General features: G+C 46.4%; 1 protein-coding gene across 3 annotated transcripts in view; it reads right to left on the bottom strand.

The window, feature by feature from the left end:
* Positions 1-2,059: 2,059 nt before the first annotated feature.
* Positions 2,060-20,307, bottom strand: part of LOC130368664 (synaptotagmin-4-like) — a 99,593-nt gene continuing 81,345 nt past the window's right edge. For all 3 annotated transcript variants that reach the window (XM_056572663.1, XM_056572662.1, XM_056572661.1), the window contains exons 4-5: positions 13,592-13,758; positions 2,060-7,130 (exon numbers count right to left, since the gene is read on the bottom strand). In XM_056572663.1, the coding sequence (XP_056428638.1) occupies positions 6,981-7,130; positions 13,592-13,758 (317 nt within the window). In that variant the 3' untranslated portion in view covers positions 2,060-6,980. The remainder of the gene's footprint in view (positions 7,131-13,591; positions 13,759-20,307) is intronic.

Genomic DNA, 20,307 nt, shown 5'->3' with positions numbered 1-20,307 from the left:
ATTGTTGTGTTGTTAATCAACATATTAGCTTTTTTGGGCATATCCCAGGAATGGCGCCACAAACAAAAAGAGGTGAAGGCCCATGTAATCAGTGTGAACCTCACAATTTTCCTGTACCAACGGGTTAGTGTGGGTGATACTGCTGTCCGTTTTCCTTTAAATCTTTGGCTGTGTAAAGGAAAGGATTTGTAAAATAAAAAGACAGTAGGGTGAACTTGTGCATTTATTAAATTTTTTGTGCCTCTTATTAACTTTTTTGTGTGAATATTTACATAAGTAGAGATGAGCGAATTTTTGAAAAATTTGATTCGGCTGATTCACCGAATTTTCCCAAAAAATTCATTTCGGTCCGAATGTATTTTGTAGTGAATTGCTATTAAAAACAGCTATTTCTGGCCTACAGAGAGCCTCAGTAGGGTTGTAGAACACTTTTCCTTGCTGTAACACGCATAGGGTGTGTGCTGGGTTAGTGAAATAATACTGTTATTCAGAATGACATGTAGATCAGAGGCGTCGCTATTCGCAGAGTGGCACAATGACAGAGCCCGGAGGTGGCATCAGTATGAGGAGACCATATAGTGGCTGAATGACACAACGTGGAGGTGGCGGCAGCATCAGGAGAACATATAGTGGCTGAATAACACAGCCTAGAGTTGGCGGCAGCATGAGGAGACCACATAGTGGCTGACTGACTCAGCCTGGAGATGGCGGCAGCATATAGTGGCTGAATGACGCAGCCTGGAGTTTGCAGCAGCATGAGGAGAACATATAGTGGCTGAATGACAGCCTGGAGTTGGCAGAAGCATGAGGAGACCATATAGTGGCTGAATAACACAGCCTGGAGTTGGCGGTAGCATGAGAAGACCATATAGGGGCTTAATGACACAGCCTGGAGTTGGCAGCAGCATGAGGAGAACATGTTGTGGCTGAACGACACAGCATGGAGGTGGCAGAAGCATGAGGAGACCATATAGTGGCTAAATGACACAGTGTGGAAGTGGCGACAGCATGAGGTGACCATATAGTGGCTGAATGACACAGCCTGGAGGTGGTGGAAGCATGAGGAGACCATATAGTGGCTGAATGACATAGTCTGGAAGTGGCAGTAGCATGAGGAGAACATATGGTGGCAATATGAGACAGCTTGGAGCTGGCAACAGCAGGAGGAGAACATATGGTGGCAGAATGAGACAGCCTGGAGGTGGCAGCAGCAGCATCAGGAGTCCTGATAGTGACCCGATGACAGAGGGGTGTGGTGGGTGGCAATACCAGCACCCGGTGATGAAGGTGGGTTAAAAAAAAGAACTTGGCATCAGATGTCTGGCATCAGGCGGGTGGCAGGATCAGAATAGTAGCTGAGGCAGGTAGGCAGAAGAAAACAGTCTCTTTTGTAAAAGTGTTAGTGTGCACAAGTAAGTATTGAGGATATCCATTACAAAAAGCTTAACTTTTAATAATATGCTTAGGATAAAATAAATGGACCCAAAAAGTATTGATGTGATGCAAAGACCTCTAAAAGGTGGAAGGGAAAAACGTATGGGCCATTGTAACCAGTGGGGGTAAAAACTCTCTCGCATTATTAATTCTCTTCTTGGCAAGTGTTACCCACACAGGAACCTCTCCCTATTTCCACCTACAAACACTGCCATTTCCCAGGGTATTTAGGTGGAAATAGGGATTGGTTCCTGTGTGGGGCCGCCCTTTTTAAGACAAGTAACACTTTCCTCGAAAAGGTGAAAGGGAACAACGTATTGTCCCTTTTAACAGGTGGAGCTAAAAACTTCCCCTGTAAGGCCCTACTCTTGCTCTATTAATTTCCTTCTTGGCAATTGTTACTCACCCTAAAAAGGGCGGCCTTGCACAGGAAACTCTCTATTTCCACCTAAAAAACCTGGGAAATGGCAGTGTTTCTAGGGGGAAATAGGGAGAGGTTTGTGTGTGGGGCCGCCCTTTTTAGGGCGAGTAACAATTGCCAAGAAGGGAATTAATAATGCTAGAGTAGAGCCTTACAGGGGAAGTTTTTACCCCCACCGGTTACTATGGACCATACGTTGTTCCCTTCCACCTTTTAGAGATCTTTGCATCAAATCAATACTTGGTGGTTGTAGGTGGCACATGGTGTTTATTGCACACCTTTCCTTTTGTTTGATTTTAAAAAAAAATGGGTACATATATTTTACCCTAGGAATATTAAAAGTTAAGTTTTACGTAATGTATATGCTTAATACTTACTTGTGGTCTGATGCAGAGGAATGTCTGAAACCGGGGAGCAGCGCCTTAAAAATGTTTAGCACTATCCATATTTGTGAAGTGTTGGTAGGGCACCATGGTCAATCTACTCTGATGCATCAGGCATTGGTGGGTGGAAATCCTGGCTGATCCATGCCTGATTCATCTTCACAAAGGTCATTCTCTCCACATTTTTTGTGGACAGACGAGTTTTCCTTGGGGTTACTATGGCCCCCGCCGCACTAAACACCCACTCTGATGGCACACTACTGGCCGGGCAGGACAGCTTTTCCAGGGAAAACTCTGCGGCCACAAATCAAGTTTGGCTGCCCAGATGTCAAGCGGGTGTTCATGGTGTGTTGGCATGGTCACGTCAAGGTATGCCACCACCTGCTGGTTCAGGTCCTGCTCCAGGTCTACCTGCTGATGATGAGTTGCTTCACTATGCGGGTGAGGAAAGCTACTCATCAGCGACTGTAGACTCAGGCTGCTGCTGATGGAGCTAGTACTGCTCCTGCCACCCCACCCCTCCCCAGCAGCCATGGCAGTGGAAGGTGAGCGCAGGGGGCCCCCTGAATCAGACCTGCGAGAGTATGGACGATGGCGCAGATAGGCATCGGCCAACTGACTACGTAGGATGTCTCTGTAGTAGGTCACTTTGTCCTCACTCTCAGTGGGTGTAAAAAAGGCCCCCATTTTGTGCAGGTAGCGAGGGTCCAATAAGGTGGAGAACCAGAAGTCATCCCGCTGCTGAATGGTAACAATTCAGCGGTCACTACGCAAGCAAGTGAGCATGCATCATGCCATTTTTGCAAGTGACTCGGAGGGACTCCCTGACTCCATCTCCACTGCATACTGCCAAGGTGTGTCTGGGTCCTCTGTCTCGCCTTCCTCATACCCCTCTAGCTCCTCTAGCTGCTCCTGCTCCTCCTCTCCTGTCCGATGACTAGAAAAACCGCCCATCTCGTGAAACCTAAACTGTGCCCCTTCCCCTCCTCCTCTAGTTCAGCCCCCACAGGGCTCATGTGGCCCTGAGATGTAGGCGCCATGTCTCCAGTGCCCTGAGCAGCCATTGTTTCAAACACATGTTGTAGTAGATGAAGCAGTGGAATGATATTGTTCATCCAGTAATCCTGGCGACTGACTAATAATGTGGCTTCCTCAAAGGGCCTGAACAAACAGCAGGTGCCACGTATGACCTGCCAATGGTTGACATTGAATTTACACAGGGGAGTCCCCCTATCCGCTTGGATCATCAAGAAATCGGTTATGGCTTTTCTCTGTTTGTATAGTCGGTCCAACATATGGAGGGTGGAATTCCAAAGTGTGGAAACGTTGCAAATCAGACTATGTTGGGGGATGCCGTTCTGATGCTGCAGCTCAAGGAGGGTGTGCTTTGCGGTGTACAAGTGGCAGAAGTGCATGCAAAGTTTCCTTCCCATTGTTACGATGTCTTGCAGATGGGGGGAACACTTCAGAAACCGCTTGACCACCAGATTGAACACGTGTGCCATGCAGGGTGCATGCCTCAGGCTTCCTTGTCGCAGCGCAGACCAGATATCCTTCCCATTGTAGGTCACCGTGGTTCCCATTTCCAGTTTGCGTGGAGTAAGCCATGATTCGATTTCTTCATGAATGACTTTTAGCAGTTCCTACCCTGTGTGACTCCGTTCGCCAAGGCAAACCATGTGAAGAACAACGTGACACCGCTGTGCCCTGCACACATGGTATGCTGAAGGAACACTGAGACTTGTCCATGCAGGGGAGACTGAGGACACGGTGGAGGATGAGGAGGCGGAGTCGCACACTGTCACAGGACCAACGGAGTGTGGAGGCGAAAGCGGCGTGACCTGTCCAAGTTGCTGTTGTGGCTGTGCAGGAACCACATTCACCCAGTGGGCCGTAAAGGACATGTATTGTCCCTGACCATAGTTACAGCTCCATACGTCGGCGCTGCCGTGCACTTTGGAACACACCGACAGGCTCAAGGACTGGCCCACATCCTGTTCCACAAAATTGTGCAGGGCTGGTACTGCCCTCTTCACAAAGAAATGACGGCTTGGCACTCTCCACCTCGGCTTGGCACAAGCCATCAGTTCTCTGAAAGGTGCAGAGTCCACCACTTGAAAAGGGAGGGACTGCAGCACCAGCAACTTGGACAGGAGCACATTCAGCTTCTGCGCCATTGGAGTGGCCGCATACTGTTGTCTTTTGGACAGGGCTTCGCGGATGGATTGCTGGCGGAATGACTCAAAGTAGGAGGAGCAGAAGCATCTGGAGCCACAGAAGATGGGTATGACACACAGCTCCCTTCGGCTGAGGTGGTGGAGCCTTGGCTGGCTGAAACAGGGAGCAGTATGCCGCTGGGTGATGCAGCAGGCTGGACGACCACATTGGAGCCATGGTTCTCCCAGGCCACTTTATGGTGATGCTGCATATGTTGATGCAGGGCCATGGTGCCAACATTGGGACCCTAGCCACACTTCACCTGCCGACACATCTTGCATGTGGCCATGTTAACCTCCTCCGGATGCTTGATGAAAAACTGCCACACCGCCGAGTAGCTGATTTTCCCATCAACAGTCTGCACTGATTGACTGCTCCTGCCGCCAACTCCAGGAACCCCTGTTTCACTACCTCCCAGGAAGGTAGGCTGCCGCAAAGCAGGTGATCTACCCCAGGCACGTTTGGCTCCAGACTTTCCACTTCTGCCACCATGCTGACTGACAACCATGCTACCACCTTGCTGGCTCAGCTGCTGCCTCACGGGCAATCTGCAACCCTCTTCTCCTGATGATGATGAAGCCCCTTTTGCACCTGGCTCCCAAGTGCGATTAGCTTCATCATCATCGAGTTGTGTCTGCACGTCACTGATGTCCTCCTCAGGTTCCTCAACAGTGTCTGCTTCAGGAGCCTGAACGCTCGCAACACCACCTCCCATGCCACTCTCCTCAGCACTACTTGCCTGCCTAGCGGAGGAAGCAGCAGATGTCTCCTCCACTTCTTGGCTGGGAAGTAGCTGCTGACTGTTCTCTAGATCGTCCTCCCTAAATAGTGGAGCTGAATCCACAGCATAAGATACTTCTGTGGGGGAGGGAACAGCATAGGACAGAGGCAATGGGAGTACAGGGACTGCTCCTGGGCCATGCCAACTGAGGGTTGTGTCTGAGGAACCCACCAGCTGTCACTTGTGATGAAGTGGATGACCGTGTTAACCAAGCGATGACGGCAGATGGGTTGCTGGTCGAGACATGACCGCTAGCTGATACCGAGAGCTCAGGCCTCTCGCTGCGACTGCTGCCACTCGCCCCTAGTCTGCTGCGACTTCTGTCTGATAAATTTAGGCCTCTGCCACTTCTCTGTGCATGTCCTGGCACTTCTCTGCCTGACATAGTGCGTATATGAAAGGAATACAATACGCTCCTCTACGCTTAAAACAGTATTTGTGTACAACACCAGCCGGTGTGTACATTTTCCTGGCCTTTCACAGTAACTAGGCAATTAAGACTTTAACAGGAACAAAATAGTACACCACTTAGATGTATGTATGTGGAATGCACTTATGAGAAGAGGACAAGGTGCTCCAGTATGCTTGAAACAGTATTTGTGTACAACAATAGCCGGTGTGTACTTTTGGCTGGCCTTTCACAGTATCTGGGCTCTTAAGACTTTAAGAAGAACAAAATAGTACACCACTTAAATGTAAGTATGTGGTATGCACTTATGAGGGTAGGACAATGCGCTCCAGTACACTTAAAACAGTATTTGTGTACAACACCATCAGTACACTTTCTCTCTCAATCTCACTCCCTTCCCTATCAGTGCTTCTAGGCAGGATTTGGGCTTAAGGTGAATCGCTGCTGCTCTGTGCAACACACTGCTCTCGGTCCCTTTCTGTAATAGAACGCTGTAGTGACTGGGAGGTGAATCGCTGCTGTAAAAATGCTTTTCTGTGCAACACAGACTGCTCTCTGTCCCTCTCTCTGTGCAACAGAACATTGATGTGACTGGGAGGGGAATCACTGCGGGAAAAATGCTTTTCTGTGCAACACACAGGTCTGTCTGTCCCTCTCAATCTCTCTGCAATAAAAGGCTGAAGTGATTGGCCGCAAGATGTCTGCTGATTATATAGGGCTGTGACATCACAGGGGTGGCTGGCTGCTGATAGGCTGCATGCTGCATTCAGGGTCATCCCGCCTACCCTTGTTCCCGCCTTCCCAGGATTCCTTGCCCCATGTCCTCACATGTGGATCCACCATTTTAGATGCCCTGGATCCTTGACCGCACTAAATGGAGTTTAACGAAGCGATCAAATCGCGGCGATATTCGCATTCGTTGCAAATCAAATTTTTCATGAAATTCATAACGAATTATGATTCGTCAGATTCAATTCGCTCATCCCTATACATAAGGAATACATTATTTTGTAAACACGTGATATTCGATTTATATTATTGCATATATCTACAATTTGTCCTGACACATCTTAGAACATGACAGCTGTACGTCCAAAGTTCTTTTATTCATTTTATGCATCCATAAAAGTGTCTCAAGTGTCCCAATTATCGCTTTTGTGTATAATGTTTTGGTTTCATAACATATCTATTAGAACAATTTTTCTGATTGTTTTGTACATGAGAACTTTACGTAATTCAGTTCTTTACCTTTCTTCACACATTGCTTACAAGGTTAAATATTGCCAGGTCTGCTAGTTTTATTCCCTGCATCTCCAGATTCCATAGAATAACATGTCAAAACACATCGGATTGTAGTGTGTGCCAATGGGAACACTCCACTGGTGCTTTGTTACACATCTCCTGCCAGTGAGCCATGCCAGCTTCTGAGGTCTCAGCACCAATTAGCACACGCCCAAGAATACGAGCACGATTGTAAATCCGCCCCTACAAGGTAAACATAGAATTCACAATTATTTTAAAGATAGTTGTAAAGTTGTGTATGTCTAAGTTAAAGCAACAGAATTCTTGTTCATGTTTAAGTGTGCAAAAATAAGCCCTTGTAGATTCTGAAAACCTGTTCAAACCTTAACTTTACTTTTTATTAATTAAATACATTCTTTTCCACCGCAAAGTCAGAGACATGTATAATCATGGGAGAATAATCGTTCACTAATTGTTCACAAAAGCCTTACACAGATGATTGGATTCACACCAATAAGCCATGTGAGGTGTCATGGATGGGTGCTGGCTTCATCTGAACAGAGCTGCAGCTGCCAGCCTCTGTAAAGGGGGCGCAGATTTGCTCCCCCTTTTTTTTTTTTTTTTACTCCAGGACTCAGGCAGCCGCTGCAGTGTGCCGGCCTTGTCGCCTCAGGCGCAACTGCGCCCCTGTAGAGCAGCGGAGGTGCAGACTGGCAGGAAGCCTGCGGTGTGTGGCCCTTTAAGAATACCGCAGTGGCCGCAGGCCAGTGGGAGGTCACGTCAGTGATGACGTGCGTTGTGTTCCCGGCAGGCCGGCAGAGAGGAGCATGCGGCAGATGTGCATGCGGTCTCCTCAGTGCCTCATTGCGTCCTGGGCTGCTGCTGCTGAATGTCATAGCACCAGGCGGCACGCCTCATGCTGAAAACACCTGCCACTGCTGCCAGTGCCACCACCATAAAGGTAATCCCCCCACCTGCCTACCAGTGCCACCATATTCATATAGTTAACCCCCACCTACCTACTTCCTCCCCCCACCTGTCTACCCCAGTAACCCCCCACCTGCCTACCCCAATGATCCCCCCCCACCTGCCTACCCCATATAACAACCCCCCCCTCCACCAGCCCTACATACCTAACCAACCCTCCTACCTAATTACTGCATCCTTAGGGTACGTTCAGACGAGCAGATCCACAGCAAATTTTACGCTGCGTATCCGTCACCAAAGGACCCCCACAGGGTGCCTTTAGATGTGCCTGCTCGGAGCGGCACTACGCCGCTACGAACAGACACACTGCTGCGATGTGCGGGTCGCTGCGCATACGCAGTGTACTCGCACACATTACGGCCGCTCCCCCTGCTCCCTGAGCAAGGCAAAGAGCAGATTTGCGAGTATACTGCACCTGCTTGTGGCGACTCGCACATTGCAGTGTGTCTGCTCATAGCGGCATAATGACACTAGTGATGAGCGGCAGGGACCATATTCGAATTCGCAATATTTCACGAATATATGGACAAATATGCATCCTATGTTCGCGAAATTCGCTTATTCGCTATGTCTGGGTTTTTTTTATGCGAAAATTCGTAATGAAATTCGCATAGTGCGTATCATTGTCCAGTTTGGAAGTGCCGATATTCGCATAAATATTTGCATGCATTTGCATAAAAAACTAACAAATATTCATCATTATTAAGATATATCTATATTCTAAATATTTGCAAAATCGCAAAGTGCCAATATTCGCTATAAAAATTTGCATTTTAAATATTCGTGCTCTCCACTAGGAGGCACATCTAAAGGCACCCTGTAGCGGTCCTTTGGCGGTGAATCCGAAGTGTAAAATATGCTGTGGATCCACTTGTACCCTTAAAGGAGTATTTCGGGTTAGGAAAATGTATCCCTTATCCATAGAATAGGGGATAAAAGTTTAATTGAGGGGGTTTGGGTATACATTTTCCTAACCCACAGTACCCATTAGGACCTTAACGACCACGGACGTATATTTACGTCCATGGCCGGCTCCCGCACTATAACGCGGTGACCGCGTGTCATATCGGGTCAGTCCCAGCATGTAACGGAAGCTGGGACCCGGGGCTAATAGCGCATGGCAGCGATCGCGGTGCCACGTGCTATTAACCCTTTAGACATGGCGTTCAACGCTGCGTCTAAAATGAAAGTAAAATCTTCCCAGCTGCTCAGTGGGGCTGATCGGGACCACCGCAGTGAAAATGCGGTGTCCCGATCAGCTAGGACGCGAGCGTAGGATGCCTTAACTCCCTCCGGCGCATCCGATCGGCGATTGATTGCTCCAAGTCTGAAATTCAGGCTTGAGCAATCGACCGCCGATAACACTGATCAATGCAAAGCTATGGCTTTGCAGTGAACAGTGCCGGCAATCAATGTATGCAATGATATAGCCCCCTATGGGGGCTATAAGGCTTCTTTCACACTACAAAATTACTCCGTTTTAAAGATCCATACGAAGTTCTGTCTGAAAATCAGCTGTAAAACGGCAGTTACAAAATCCTATACGGCCGTTAGAAAATCCCATTATAGTCTATGGGATTTTTCTAATAGCCATTTTAACCAGTTATAGCACGTTATTAATAACGGCCATTATTTTGTGACGGAAGATAGTAACGGGAGAAATAGTGCATGCAAAATTCTTCTGTGATTTTCACCCCAATATTTATTTTTAACAGCATACAAAATGACTGTTGTCTCAGATTTTTCCCAGGTTGCAATGCGGCTGAGACCTTACTCACTAGTCAGCTGATGACAGGGAGCCTGTCTGCTTCAATGGGTGGAGGGATCGCTTGGTGGGAGAGAGATCAATCTGCAACTAATGCAACAGCTGTAGGCACCCTGATTGAAAATCACAGGTCTTTTGAATGGATGCAGCTCATTTATGTTACAATGGGTGGGGTGGCTGATGTGTGGGAGGGAGGGAAATTGAATTATGGGATTTGTAGGCAAAAAAGAAAAATTCTAACAGGAAAAGCAAGTTCACAAAAAGCTAGCCACAGTGTTATGGTAATCTCACAACATAGCCATTTAGCCCCAGATCCTTCCTGGGGCAGATCCTTCCTAAGCATGTCCATTACTGTCTGGCAGGTATGTAATAAAATCACCATATGGTGGATAAACCCTTTAAGCCCTGACTGATATGATATAAAACAAACTGGACTTACCTGGCGTCGCTCTTTTGGTGTCCAGGCATCACCACTACAGTCCTCCGCTGCTGTCTTCTTCCTGGTTGCCCATGATCAATGCATCAAACTGCAGCTCAGCTAATCGTCAGCCAAGGCTGAGCGGCAGTGTGATGTATTGAGCCCTGGCCCTTGTCTTCATCCTGATTCCTAGGCTCAATGGATCACATTGTCGGTCAATTTATCACCGGACATGGCGGGACATTGCTGTGGCCAGTGATCAGCTGTGACATGTTGACCAGGGGCAACCAGGAAGAAAACAGCAGTGGAGGACTGGAGCGGTGATACCGGGGCACCAAGGAAGCTGCGGCAGGGGAGTGCCATTTGTTGTTTTAGATGCTGGCAGCCTGCGCATAATGGAAGAAAGTTTTTTGCACCACCAATTGTACTTTGTAATGAAATCACTCATTAAAGACAAAATCTAGAGTGAAACAAAAGTAAAATTAGTTGAAGTTGGAAATAAAAATAGAAAAAGACATTTTGTAAGTTTTGGGGACTTCCCTTTCTACACAGTGCCCTTTTCAGTAAAAATACACCTTATCTTTATTCTATAGGTCCATATGATTACAACAATACACCATTTATATAGGTTTTATTATATTTTACTACATTTGAAAAATAATAACTTTTTGTATGAAAATCAGTATGCCTAAAATTGTCCTCTTCTGACCCCTATAACTATTCTAATTTTCCATATACAGGGATGTATGACTGCTCACCTCCAGCGCTCCCACTGTGCCCTTCCCTGATTCCAGGGTGCAATCCTCTTCCTGAGCTGCAGTGTGACGCTTGGGCCCGGAGTGACATCACACATAGTTACAAAAAAATTTAACTATTATTTGCTGCTTTTGTTTCTTTTAAAGGAGTTTCAAGTTTAGGGTGGGAATGACAGGTAGGTGAAGGTAGACACCCACCCTAAGCTTGTGAACCCTACCTTCCACAGCAGGACATGCATGCAGCAGAGAACTGTAACTGAGCAAAGGAGCCACTGGCTCCTCCTTGCTCCTTGATTTACTGTTGCAGGCCACAGGCTTCTATTGGCCTGCAGCCTACAGGTTGGGAGTGGTGCAGAAAATTTCAGCATCCTAGCCCATGTACACCCATTTACCTACAAGGTGATCTATCTACCCTCTGGTGCTACCTACTTACTGCTGGAGGTGGCATACCTTCCAAGAGAAGCATTATTATTATTTGGGGCACTATGGGTGGGGAAAAGTTGAGGATGAGGTTGTAAAAGTGCAAAGCCTAAAATGTTTGGCAAGACACAAGTCTTGAATAGGAAAAGTCTTTTTGGCAGTCTGGGTCGGATGGAGTAGAAAAGAGAAAGAGAATGACTCCGACAAGAAAAGAGGTCATCTGTGAGTCACTGAAATTACCTGCACTGCAATTTCTCATATGGTCTGCAGAGCCTGTATACAGCTCTTCTCTACCACTATATGGTCACAGAATGGGGGTATTTTTGGTCTTTGTATAGTGTGTTGTCTTCAGTAACAGTATGGTGGTCACTGTGTGGTGGCAACGTTGGTGGTCATGGTGTGGTGATGTTATTTGTCTCCTGTATAGTAGTATTATTGGTAATATTGGTCTTGGTATACTTTGCATTTTTAAGCAACAGGATGGAAGTATTTATGTATGGTATAAATGTTGATAATATTTTTCGTTTATTATGGTATGTATGTGTAAGGGTGTATTCGCGCCATGTTTTGGAGATTCGGCAGCCGGATCCAGGGAAAGAATTTAAAAACCATCTGCTGCCGTATCCCTGCCCTACCCACCAGATGAAGTCAGATAGTGACTTATTGACTCCAGTGGCTTATTTTTGAACCGTATCAAATTTGTTGCCTGACTAAAAACGGTGGCAGACCACGCAGTTCGGCAACAAAACCATATACGGTACATGAATTAGCCAACTGGGGTCACTATCTGACTCCATCTGACTCCATCCACTATCTGACTCCATCCTCGTCTTCTAAAAATCTTAAGTCTTTTCAATATTCATCCACAGACCCATAGAAGGGCTTGTTTTTTGTGCAACAAATTGACCTTTGTAATGACATCAATCATTTTACCATAAAATGTATGGTGCAACTAAAAAAATATTATTTGTGTGGGGAAATTGAAAAGAAAACAGCAACTTTGCGCCGTGATCTGTACTTTTTATCGGTACCACTTTTGTGTATACTGTATGTAGCTTTTTATCCAATTTATTTTTTTTTGGACTGTGATGTCACAAAAATGCAGCAATTTTGGGCTTGGCAATACCAAATATGTTTATTGATAATTTTTTTTTGTTTACACTTTTTTGGATAAAAAGGGAAAAAGGGACCATTTAACATTTTAATTGGAGGAGGGGCTTTTTCAGTTTTTTTTTAAAACTTTTTTTTTAACACTTTTTATGTGCATAGCACCGTTTTTACATTACGGATGCTGGATCTGGCTGGGGGAGGGGCAAACCGGGCTCTCCCGTACCCCAGCCGGACCAGTGCTGAACTCCATTTACTTTAATGAGCCAACTGGAGTCAAACGGTGACTCCGGTCGGCTCATTTTTGACCCGTATGCGGTTTCCTGACCAGACCTAAGACCTAAAACCGTAGTATACTACGGTTTTAGGTCCGGTCACAAAACCAGATATGGGTCAAAAATGAGCCGACCGGGGTCACCATTTGACTCCGGTCGGCTCATTAAAGTAAATGGAGTTCAGCGCTGGTCTGGCTGGGGTGCGGGAGAGTCCGGTTTGCCCCTCCCCCAGCTGGATTTGGCACCCGTAATGTAAAAACGAAGTGTGAATGCAGCCTAAGATAGGATAAATCTCTGCATACAAATTTGGGTACTGGGGCACAGTCCACACCAATGACCACCAAGAGTGGGTTGTGCGGTAATAAGCAGCGTATATATTTATCAATCATAAATATATATTACATAATATAAATTCATATATGGGGTTAGTATATAGTATGTATTCAATATAGGGGTCAGTATAATTCATATATGCGGGTCAGTATATAGCATAAATATTTTTGTGGGGACCAGGATATAGTAAATTTATATGGGGGGGGGGGGTGTCAGTATGTAGTATAAATTCATATGTGGAGGCCTCTGTATTTTCTTAATGTATTAAAATATTTATTTAAAAATAAAGGAGAAATACATTTTATTGTATGTGGGCAGCACTCCTATATAGATGTGGCTCACACATGTAGGTCTCATTTGTCTGGACATAGGTGGAGCATGATGAAGCTTCCTGTGATGTCAAGCATATATAATTAATTATGCAAAGTAGCATGGCCGTTATTTTTTTGCAAAAAGGTGGCAATCCTACCTATGTCATGGATTAAGCAAATAAGTATTTTATTAAGCTAATAAGTAATATATATATATATATATATATATATATATATATATATATATATATATACATATATATTAGTACATAAAATGCTGGAGAAAAAAAAAAAAAAAAAAACTGAATGGTTTATCTGCTTTTGGCCACTCACCTGCATGACTAAAAATTCTAGGTGCAGATAAGGACTTTGCATAAATTCAAGAGGAGCATCAAACAGGAATGGGGCATTCCACACTGGATTGGAGCCTGAGGCTGTCCGAGTCTCTTTAGCATCTATCACCTGGCTCTCCTGAATCAACCGAATGCTGACAAAATGGTCTAGAAGTGGGAATTAAAATTAAAAAAATTAGACCTTGCGCACTGCCTCCATTTTGAATGGTGATTGGAGGCTATAGAATCAATATATGCAAAATCAACAACACTCCATGTTCTTGCACTTCAGTTCCTTTTTTTTTTTTTTTTTCCAGTATTAAAGCAATTATTTCCATGTAGTTTCTTGTTTTTTGAAAAGGAATTCTATAATGTCATGATATATAGAAAGTTCAAACAATCTTTTTTCATTAAAGTTTTTAGAGTGATACCCAAACCAGTCGTTCTGGTTAATCCAACCTTTAAAATGATCATGGGCATCACTCTAAATATTTCACTGGAAGAAGAATGTTTCGGTTTTCTATGTATCATGGGGGAGATTTATCATTGCCTTCCTGACATTTTATTGGCTGAAATTTTGTGCAAGGATTTTTGCGTTAGACTTTTCAAAAAAATTTGCACAATTTCAAAAGAGACAACTTTGCCAAAAGTGACTGTGAAATGCAGGCTTCATTCTTGACTATGCAGTGGACGAGATTTAGTAACTGTGTCTTTTTAAAAAGGCGCAAACGTTAAAGAAAAACACAAATTCATATATATCATCTCTGCTTTGTCTTAGAAAAATGACATTCTACAGCAAGTTCTGATGTGATTTTTTTATTTGTGCAAAATTTATCAAAGTTTGTGCACCGTTTTGATACATTTGGCGCACATAAGCCAAAAACACAGCAAAGAAAAAAGGCTGTGAGGTGACTGCGCACAGACACATATTAATAAATCTCCCCCAATTTCCTTATGTACCATATGTAGTAGTTGGGATTATTAAGAAACAAAATAATAATATTTTTTCCTTTTAAATGTTGTATTTGAAATTGATGTAAAGTGAATTTGTATTGCTATCATTTTAAAACTTATCTTTTAAATTTTAAAAATTATAGCAAATAAAAAAAAACTATTTAACCCCTTAAGGACCACGGGTTTTTCCGTCTTTGCACTTTCGCTTTTTCCTCCTCACCTTTTAAAAATCATAATCCTTTACATTTTTCACTTTAAAATCCATATGATGGCTTATTTTTTGCGCCACCAATTCTACTTTGCAGTGACATCAGTAATTTTACCCAAAAATCTACGGCGAAACAGAAAAAAAATCATTGTGCAACGAAGAAAAAACGCCATTTTGTAAATTTTGAGGGCTTCCGTTTCTACGCAGTACATTTTTCAGTAAAAATGACACCTTCTCTTTATTTTGTAGGTCCATACGATTAAAATGATACCCTACTTATATAGGTTTGATTTTGTCGTACTTCTGTAAAAAATCATAACTACATACAGAAAAATGTATACGTTTAAAATTGTCATCTTCTGACCCCTATAACTTTTTTTTATTTTACCGCGTTTTGATCGGACGTTTTGATTGCTTTGTATTCATTGTTTCATGATATAAAAAGTGACCAAAAATACATTATTTTGGAATTTTTTGTCCGTGCGGTTTAATTAATTATATATTTTTATAGTTCGGAAATTGACCGTGCGGTTTAATTAATTATATATTTTTATAGTGTGGACATTTATGCACCCGGTGATACCACATGTTTATATTTATTTTTATTTACCGTATTTATCGGCGTATAACACGCACTTTTTAGGCTAAAATTTTTAGCCTAAAGTCTATATGCGTGTTATACGCCGATAAGCCACTGCTGTTCAATGATTTAAAGCGGGCGCTTTAAATCAATGAACTGCAGCGGCTTTGCAGGTGCAGAAACCTGCCGTCGCTGCCGGCTTCTCTGCCCCTGCCTGTCCTGGGGTCTAGAGCCCTTCTGCTGCCGGCCCTTCTCTCCCCCTGCTATCGGTGCCGCTGCCCGTTCTCTCCCCCTGGCTATCAGTGCCGCTGCCCCATTGCCGGCGCCGATAGCCAGGGGGAAAGAAGCGGTGCCGACAGACAGGGGGAGAGAAGGGGCAGTGGCACCCATTGCCGGCGCCGCTGCCCCGTTGCCTCCCCCATCCCCAGTTGTATAATTACCTGTTGCCGGGGTCAGGGCCGCGCTGCTTCAGGCTTCCGGTGTGCGTCCCCTGCATCGTTGCTATGCGCTGCGAGACGCAATGACGTCACTCGTCATTGCACCGTGCCGAGCAGTGCATAGCAACGACGCAGGGGACGCACACCGGAGGCCTGAAGCAGCGCGGAGCCGACCCCGGCAACAGGTAATTATACAACCGGTAGCACCGATAGCCAGGGGGAGAGAACAGGCAGCGGCGCAGATAGCCAGCGGGAGAGAAGGGCTGGCAGCAGGGCTCTAGACCCCAGGACAGGCAGGGGGAGAGAAGCCGGCAGCGACGGCCTCTCTCCCCCTGCCTTTCCTGGGGGCTTCTGCGGGGTCAGAAACAGTGTATCGGGGTATACGCATGCACACACACATGCACCCTCATTTTACCAAGGATATTTGGGTAAAAAACTTTTTCTACCCAAATATCCTTGGTAAAATGAGGGTGCGTGTTATAGGCCGGTGCGTGGTATACCCCAATAAATACGGTACATGTTTTTTTTTTATGGGAAAAGGGGGGTGATTTGGACTTTTATTAGGGAAAGGGTTAAAGGACATTTATTAACTTCTTTTTTTGCACTTTTTTTTGCAGTGTTATAGCTCCCATAGGGGGCTATAACACTGCACACACTGATCTTATACACTGTTCACTGCAAAGCCATAGCTTTGCATTGATCAGTGTTATCGGCGGTCGATGCATCTCAGGCTTGGAGCAATCGCCGAAGGGACAAGCCGGAGGAAGGTAAGAGGACATCTGCTCTTGTCCCAGCTGATCGGGACACCGCATTTTCACTGCGGTGGTCCCGATCAGCCCCACTGAGCAGCCGGGAAGCTTTCACTTTAGTTTTAGATGCGGCCTTCAACTTTGATTGCCACGTCTAAAGGGTTGATAGCACGCGGCACCGCAATCGCTGCCGCGCGCTATTAGTCCCGGGTCCCGGCTTCAGTACCATGCCTGATATGACACAGGGTCACCGCGTGACCCCGCATTATATTGCGGGAGCCAGCCAAGGACGTAAATATACTCCTTGGTCATTAAGGGGTTATAGAGTACTTGTCACCAAACTTAACTTTTAATACTTTGTTCCTTATGTAATTATAAGACACTTTGCTGTTTAATTGCTGTTAAAATTCTCAACCTTTATATGTTTTTAACGTGATTGACAAAACTAGGTGGCTCTGTTTTGTTCCCCTGCCACAAGTCAAACAGTTAGTTTGGTCTCCTCCCGGCCTGGCAGGAGACTAAACTAAAGTGCGTATGGAGCATGGCGGCAGTGTCACAGGCTTCAGTGACATCGCGCCTGCTGGGGAACGCCCACTTTCTCCTGCCGGGAGCTCATAAATGTGAGCAAGGGGAAAGGTATGATACAGAGCTTTTTAAAGCTCGGAAATTTTTTTTTTAAGGGCAGGAGGGGTGTTAGGAGTAGATAGGGAATATGTGGGAAGCCTATCAGGCTGAATTTGTGGGAGGGGCTTTGGCTATTTAACATCCATCGGCCCCTCCCTCTGGGCGTATGCTGGGTTGGCGAAATTGCGGGGGTTCTTTCGTTGCGTACGCTGGGTCAGGTGTGTGGTGGTGCAGGTAAGTGCCGGGTGACCGGCAGGTTTCTTTTACTGGGGCCCTGGTCTGTTGCTATTGCTCCCCTCGTTTGGCGGGCAGGCTCCGGCACCCAGCGTGTTATGTAGGCGGCGGTCCGTCGGTACAGCGCGTGCCCGGGCTGGCCGCAGTGAACACGGCCTCTGGATCCAGCGGCAGCTGGCGGCATGGCAGGCGCGGGGAGACGCGACCCACGTGGGTCTCCCTGTGCTGGCGTCTCACGTGTAACACGGGGCTCTGAACGGGCGGAGTCACAGTATGCCAGTGAGCCGGCGGTATAGCTCCACGGATGGCCAGCAGGTGGCGCTGAAAAAAATAATAAAATAAAAATGTGTGTGAGGAAATGTGTTAGGCTTACAGAGTGTATTGGTACCATGCAGTAATAAGGGGCTGTCTCATGGTGCACCGGTGTCAGGCCACAGTCCTGACACATGCACTGTCGCAAACAAGGGGCAGCTTGTAAGTCAATAATACTATAATCCATGTTACGGTGGCTTCGGTTTAGGGGGGGGGTGGTCATGCATATCGGGGTACCGGGGCAGAGGCTTGGGGTAGGCAAGTAATTAGTGGGGTTGGGGTAGTTTCAGGCATAGGGGGGGGGGTTAGGGGGTGCCAGCATGTATGGATCAGAGGTGGTAGGTGGCGCGTAAACCATATGGTTAGTACACTGTTAGTTTCTCTTGCAGATTAGGTGGGCTGTATACAGTTAGGTGGTCGTTATGTTCCTGGTCATTGCAAACTTGGCTACGGTCAGTACCAACCGTACGGCGTTTGTTCATGTTATTTATTCACGTTTCACGGTGGTCATCACTTTCGCTAGCAGACGCTAGTTCACGTCATTTCAGTCAAATGCTTGATACTCCTGTTACATTAGTTAATGTTACGCACTACTGCTGTTACACATAGGCCCTGAATCACTGTATATCTGACTCGACATGTCAGATAGGGTTCAAGGCGTCATTGCTACTGTCACGCATACAGAGCATTTCGTTTACACAGGTAGTGGTCACTGCGATCTTGACTCTTCTTCAAGGGTGACCACTCGCCTGCGGTGGTTGCTGACACGTCTTCAGAGCCATCGCTAGTTAGTTAGAAACGGTGCACACTGTAATCTTGACTCGCAGTCAGGAGGTGTTCACGGTTTAATTATTCATGACTATACGCGTCATGCACACGTTCTCGGTCAGACACACGGTCAGGCCTCGTTTCAAACTATTCAGGTGGTACTCTGGGTCGCACTGGCACTACGGTCAGCACTCTTGGGTTCGGCCACATTGCGCAGGCAGTCTGCAGCTGTAAGCTAACATTAAGTATGTATTCGGTTGTTTGCAGGGTTACAGTCGATTGCTGTTCGTTTCAGACGTCTTACTGTTGTGTTACAGTGGTGGTAAGGTCAGTCAGTACTCAGCAAGAGGGGTACACGTTTCTCATATCTGGTGACTCACGATTACCGTTTTCCCCGGCACCCGCTACGGCCCGGACAGGTCATGTCTCACGTGTCAGACATAGAGGACCCGACGTCCATCCCTGATACACCAGCTAGAAGCTCCGTGCGAGGGACGCCCTCCTCTGCAGCTTACAGGGCTTGGACGATCCCCAAGTTGATGGAGGAGTTGCGCAAGAGGGCAATTCCATTTCCAGCAACCGCCCGAAAGCAGAGCTATACAAACTCCTCATGGCGGATCAGTGGGCTGGCGACAGTCAGGAGGGGACCTCGGGCCAGTCCACCCTCTCGGAACTGCATGCAATGATGACTTCCATGTTGGGCAGGCTGGTTTCTCTGAGGACATACTGTAAGGGAAGGACATCAATTTGGCGGCCCTGTTGCTATCTGCATTCGACGTTGAGGACACTAGAACAGTAGCATGCGCTGACTTATCTGTTGTCCTTAAGAGTAAGGACACCAGGCTGAAACGGAAGCTAAATATCCACGAGTTTGTGATTGCCTTCAGCAAATGCAGGGAGGTGATATGCTCAGCCAGGCCGGAGCGCAGAGAGGAGCTCAACCTGTATTTGCTGAGGGTTACTGAATACGCATACAAATACGATGGTACCCATTTCTACGATTATCATAGAAGTTTCTCAGCCATGGCAGCGACGGCCTTCAGCCAAGATGGGTACCTCACGGACTGGAGCATCGAAGATTCACAGATGTTCCGCAGCAACTTCGCAAATCTCAAATTCCCCGCACGTGCCGCCTGTCAATCAATCACGCATACTACGGCGTGGTGTGTAGGGCTGGCTCAACAGGGCGAGCAGGGCGCCACCAGACCGTCCACTTCCACGGACAGTTTCAGCAGGTCCGCACCTTCCGTAGATAAATTGGGCCGTCCAGTACACTATCTCGGAGACTCACAAATTTATAACAACTATAACATGTCTTCGTGCAACTTCAGCAATTGCAGGTTATTACACGTCTGCTTCTACTGCTTCAGGGCACATCCGGGCTCTGCATGTAGGCAGAAAGGGCCAGCATGACTAGGCGGGGTACGTACCCCAGTCCTGGCCGCTCTGCTCGCGGATCACCCGGACCCAGATTGGGTCCAATGGTTGATCAATAGTTTTGATAGAGGCTTCCACGCCGGCATGGTCATACTGCCGCAGGCCACATTTGAATGCGACATTCTGCTGTCTGCCGTAAACGATCCCGCTGTTGTCACTGAATTAATAAATGCTGAGCTAATGAAAGGTTATATGATTGGCCCCTTGTTAGTTTCTCCATTCAGGTCTTGGAGGGTCAGTCCGGTAGGGGTGGTAACAGGCAAGTTCAATGGGAAAGAGACTGATATTTGACTTGTCGGCTCCTCATGGGTCACTTATTCCCAGTATCAACTCTCTCATTCCATCCGAGGAGTTTAGCATGCATTATTCTTCCATAGACCAGGCTATTCAGGTCATCTTGGCGCTCGGCCCAGG

Source organism: Hyla sarda, chromosome 4 (assembly GCF_029499605.1).
Source record: "Hyla sarda isolate aHylSar1 chromosome 4, aHylSar1.hap1, whole genome shotgun sequence".
Taxonomy (NCBI): domain Eukaryota; kingdom Metazoa; phylum Chordata; class Amphibia; order Anura; family Hylidae; genus Hyla; species Hyla sarda.
Note: the sequence above shows the minus strand (reverse complement) of the source record. Positions and strands in the feature narration are given on the sequence as shown.